Here is a 5,613-nt window from a genome sequence, read left to right as displayed (position 1 = left end):
CAATACTCTAATAATTTAAACTTCCTTTTTCCCTAGTAGAGCAGTTTTCATTTGGAAAGAACCTAAAACATATTTAATTTCCTGCCACAAAGATGAATATTTTAATCGGAGATGCTAAAAATCAGTCGACTGAGACTTCGCGAAGTCTCAGTCGACGGACCAGCCGTCCGATCTTCAGCTACTTGTAGATTCGCGCCTGGGCACTTTGTCCCTTGTTTTCGGCCTGTCTAAGGCATGGACCGGCCCGCTTTGTTTTTTCCCCGTCGTATCCGTGACCCCCTATGCGAGCGCTGCTGATGGGCTGGGGCTGGGCTGTGCCCATTCTTTTTTTCCTTTTTATGTGTTTTTGTTTTTTGGGCCGCATTAAAGTGAAGAAGGGGAAGCAACCACCCCGTGGATAAGAAGAGGGGAGCGAGCAGTCAGAGCTCATTACCCATCGTCTATCCCCATTCCCCCAGTTTCAAATCGGAAGAATGCTACAGGGGGATAAGAGAGGCCGAGCTCTAAGATTGGCGTGCTACTGCACGCTCAATGAGAGAGGCATGGCAAGCGCTGCTGATGGGATGAGTTTCCCCCTACCATTCTTCTCCATCTCTTTTTTGTTTCTTTGTTTGTCTTGTTCTTGTTGGTGATACACCATAGAACTGGGTCATTTTTAATTTGTATGAAGTGTAGATAAATAGCTTCAACCATATAATCGGCTACATGAATTTAGCCATTTCTTCTTGCCATTTTTCTTCAAGCAGTGGCATGTAGGGTTGTCCCCTTTTCTGTGAGTGATATTTTTTGTTGGCAAGATGCAGTAGATGTGAGGGGATTTTGGGTTCCATATTTTGTTTTCGATCAAGTCCAGAGTAGTAGCTTGAAGCATAGAATCGCTCCCCTTTTTTATTCAAGTAGTGGTATGTACCGTGTCCTCTTTTTTGTATGATTTTTTCCTTCAGACTTTTGGCATGTTTGAGGATTATTACTGAACCCAAAGCCCCTCATATCTGTTATTGAACCAAGCCCAAAGCACCTCAAATCAGTAGAATGTTTGTGAAATCAGCAACATCTTTGAGGATTATTACTGAACCCAACCCCCCTCATATCTATTACTGAACCCAAACCTGAAGCCCCTCAAATCAGTAGCATGTTTTTGATATCAGTAGCATGGTTGAGGATTATCTTTTGTTTAGTGGAATGGAGTGGCTCAGTCTCTTATTTTGTTTTATTTTAGATTTTGCCAAAATCCTATTAATCACTGGAAATGGGATAGATAATTACCGAATCTATCACTAGGAAGTGGGCATGTTTATTTGTTTTTTCAGATTTTTTATGGAACCCTATTTTATCAGTAGCAGAGGCATGTTTATTCGTTTGTCTCAAGTTTTTGATTAGTAGTACCATGTGGCATATCTATTTCTCTGGACCCCCCAAAGTTCTTTTTTATTTTCATTTTGTGCGTTCATGCATAATAGTGTCTCTTGCTGACCGTGTCGATCAGCATGTCGCGGTGGCGATTTGCGGATGAAAACCAGTTCTTTGCTTGTAGTTAGATTCACTTACCACGATAAAAAAAGCTCTGTTATTGTAGCACCTCTTTTCAATTCAGTTTGCTTTTTAGCATTCCCCTTTGTGTTTGAAGCTGCTTCAAGAGAGCATTCAAGCACGTTTCCCTTTGTTGGTCAACAATGTCACCGGCTGAGGGTGATTGAGTTATTCCTTGTCCTAGAAGAAACACATAGAGCATCTAGTGAAGAACCTAGTCTGTTTTTGTGTCTTTGTTTGTCTTGTTCTTGTTGGTGATACACCGCAGATCTGAAGAGATTAGGGTCGTTTTTTGTGTGCATCAAGCGAAGATTAATAGCTTCAACTCTATAATCGACTCCAGGATTTTTTAGTTATTTTCTCGTGTCCTTATTGTTCAAGAAGCCAATAGATTGGAGGTGTGTTAGTGTGTTTTTCATGCGGATGTAAGGTGCTGGAGGTGTAAAGCCAAATAAACTATACTTTTTCAGTGTTTAAGTTCAGTTAGGTTCAGTTAATCTAGTTCTTCTCTGCTTATTTAGCCTGAAATTCATGTCTGCTACTTCAGACGGTTTCAACATAGTAAATGTGTACTATTTGTTCTAGAATCTTCTAATAGATGGTTTCAGCCCCGTTTTTTGTGTGTCACCGTTTTTGAGGTTCATTTCTAGTGAATATTTTTTCTACTACCTGTAGTACTAAAGTTCTTAGTAGGCCAAGAGGCTAAGATTTAACTGTGTCTCTCTGTTGGATTGTACTGGATATTGTTTTTTATCAACGCGTTTTTTATGCTTTGTAGGTACTTATAGAGAATTTTTTTACACCCCTCTGTACTAAATTTCTTAGTAGGCCAAGAGACTGAGTGCACTTTTTTTTACAACCCTCTGTTTTCATGAGTAGTTGATTAGAGAGATGTGTGTTTAGGATTTTTTTCTAAGTTGAACATTCTTTTTTTTGTTGTGAAATGACAAGCTTTTTTTGAGCTGCACTGTTATGTGCTGTGTTTGTTGTTTTTTCTTTGGGAATATGTATAAGCTGAACTTGAAGGTCTCTAGAATAAAGCAACATCTGTGATTTTTTTTGAACCCAAACTAATTTTTCTTTTTATCTTTTTATGTGTGAACAGTATGCGGTTTGCAGAGTTTGTTTGAACCGTTGCGACTATGAGAGAAATGAGGACTCTTTCAGCATGTATGTGTCAGAAGCCTTCAAAAACCGAGGGGTAATGTGCCCACATAATCATTATTTATTATTTTTTTTGTCTAGTATGTGTATTCACATTGATAGCATAGGCAGGGATAAGTTTTATGTAGGAGTAAGAGTTAACATACCTTATCTCGGTCGAAAAATGTTGTCCATTGTTATGTAAACAAGGTTGTCATCACCAGCCCACTCAATGTCACAAGTAATTGCTTTAAGTGGTTGCCTAACATAGTGTCCCCTTTTTATGTCAATGACAAAAACAGTATAGATTTTCATCACCCTTAGTGCCCTCTGCATAAGCAACTAGCTTTGCCGTTGGGACTGATCTGAAATGCGAAGCATCCAAGTGGGACATTAAATTTAACAAACAGTTTCTTAAATAAGATGACCCCCAACAACTTGTTCATTTATCTTTTTTTGTTTTCATCTTTATATTTTGTTCTGTTTGTCACGGTACAGTCCTAACTCCTTTTTGTTGTGTTTTCTGCTTCTTTTTTTGTGTTCAACCCCCCAATAGGTTGTGGCATGCAATGAAAGGGTGCACTTCGACATCATTACAGGAGAGGAGGTGACATTCGTGGCAAACACTCGTACATACACTGTAAGGTGCTACAAGGGTCGCACACATAGTGCAATGTATGGGAGTGGTTGGAAGAAGTTTTATGAAGACAACAAGCTGGGGAAGGGTCAGTTGGTGTATTTCTTCCTGGATCAGCCTTCCCCAATGGCAGCCATTTTATTTCTCCAGCTGGGCAACGGCTCTAAAGACGAAGATCCCATGGAAGGAGATGATGAAGATGCAGACGAATATGATGAGCATGGGGGAGCTCCCCATGACAATGATGAAGGCATTGTTCGCACAAGGGGGTTCGAGTTGAATGAGATCGAGGAATCTGAGCTTCAAGGCTTACTGCCTCTCAGTGATAGGTTTGTCGGTTTGCCTTTCATTCACCGTCTCACAAGGACAAATGTTCATTTAGGCATGATGGTATGTTTCTCTTCTTTTTCCATTTTCTTTTTTTCTTCTTTTTTTCCTTTTGTCTTTTGAAGTTTTGTTATAACACTGTTTTTTGTGGCACCCAGAAAATCCCCAAGAAAGTTGCCGCTGCTACGCTTTTTGAAGAACATGATTTTGGTATTGTTTGTATGGATGGTGGGAATTTCAAAAGAATCCCATACCGCACTTACGGTGATGGCCGAATTGTGAATGTCAACAATGTTGTTCTTTTTGGATTCAAGAACAGCAAGAGTAGCGAGATTGATTCATTTGTGATCACGAGGAAGCTTGGGTAGGGCACCGACGAGGAAACAAGATGATCAGAAAGAGCTGCAGTTGGAAACATGCATGCTCTCTTTATCCTAGCAGTATATATGCACCCCGTACTGCATTTTTATGTAGGAACTCTATATATGAGAGCCCTGTGTTTTATGTTTTCGAACTTGGCGGTTTGGAACTATGCAGAAGGTGCATTTTAAATATATTATGATCTGTAGTTTGGAACTATGAAGAAGGTGCAGTTTTTAAATATTTATGTGTGACCATCTATATGTTTTTCACACCCCCTACTCAACCATGTGTGTGGATAACCTATATAATTTTTATTATTTTTTGTACTTCTTTTATGTGGTATAATGTGTCTTCTTTTTATTAGATTTACCTTCTTTTAGTCAAAATATGGCACTTTTAAGAAAGTCCTCACACACATCACAAGTATTTTTTTGTTTTTCTATATAATCAACTGTGGTGAGCACAAGCAGGCACATGGCTGGGACATCAGGCTCCCATTCCGCAACTAGGGGGGGCTTTGTTTTGTCGGAGGGGGCGGCATTGAGAGACATGGAGGCCCAGTTGCATGTCCCACACTAGGCATCACAACTGCACGTCTTCTAGTTTTTTGGTCGCAACTAGGTGGGAGGGTTTATTTTGTCGGAGGGGGCGGTGTCAAGAGACATGGGTCCTAGTTCCCCATCCCACACTAGGCATGCAACTGCATGTCTTTCTAGTTTTGGTCGTAACTAGGGGGGGTATCTTTTGTTTTGTAGGAGGGGACAACGTCGAGAGACATGGGGCAGCGTCGAGAGACATGGGGCCTAGTTGCATGTCCCACACTAGGCACGCAACTTCATATCTTCTAGCTTGGTTGCAACTAGGGGGAGGACCTTTTGTTTTGCCGGACGCATGCCGTCAAGAGACATGGGGCCCAGTCGCATGTCCCACACTACGCACACAATTGCATGTCTTCTAGCTTGGTCGCAACTAGGAGACCTTTTGTTTTGTCGGAGGGGGCGGCGTCAAGTGAGATTGGGGCCTAGTTGCATGTGCTGCACTAGGCACGCAACCGCATGTCTTCTAGTTTGGTCGCAACTAGGAGGCGGGAACCTTTCCTTTGACAGAGGGGGCGATGTTTGAGAGACAGGGGACCTACTTGCGTGTCCAGCACTAGGCACACAACTGCATATATTCTGGCTTGGTCGCAACTAGGGGGTACCTTTTGTTTTGTTTGAAGGGGGAGGCGTCGAGAGGCATGCGGACCAGTTGCATGTCCCACACCAGGCACACAACTGCATGTTCTCAAGTTTGGTCGCAACTAGGGGGGCTTTTGTTTTGTCAGAGGGAGTGGCGTCGAGAGAGATCGTGCAAGTTGCATGTCCTGCACTAGGAACGCAACTGCATGTCTTCTAACTTGGTCGCAACTACGGGGGGACCTTTTGTTTTGTCGGATGGGCTGGCAGCGAGAGACATGGGGCCCAACTGCATCTCTCATAGGAGGCACGCAACTGCATGTTTTCTAACTTGGTCGCAACTGCATGCCTTATAAGTTGGTTGCGACTCGACTTCCATTTTCTTGTTTGTATGGGGAGAGGCGTCATCTGCATGTCCCACAATGGGCACGCAATTGC

General features: G+C 42.1%; 1 protein-coding gene across 1 annotated transcript; it reads left to right on the top strand.

The window, feature by feature from the left end:
* The first annotated feature begins 445 nt into the window (after positions 1-445).
* Positions 446-4,283, top strand: LOC119278484. The gene is made up of 3 exons (XM_037559835.1): positions 446-2,731; positions 3,230-3,700; positions 3,796-4,283. Exons 1-3 carry the CDS (start codon positions 2,624-2,626, stop codon positions 4,003-4,005), a joined length of 789 nt encoding a protein of 262 aa, XP_037415732.1. The 5' UTR covers positions 446-2,623; the 3' UTR covers positions 4,006-4,283.
* The last annotated feature ends 1,330 nt before the right edge of the window (positions 4,284-5,613 follow it).

The sequence above is a fragment of the Triticum dicoccoides genome, chromosome 3B (assembly GCF_002162155.2).
Source record: "Triticum dicoccoides isolate Atlit2015 ecotype Zavitan chromosome 3B, WEW_v2.0, whole genome shotgun sequence".
NCBI lineage: Eukaryota > Viridiplantae > Streptophyta > Magnoliopsida > Poales > Poaceae > Triticum > Triticum dicoccoides.
The sequence above is the reverse complement of the archived record's forward strand: the minus strand, read 5'-3'. Positions and strand labels throughout refer to the sequence as shown.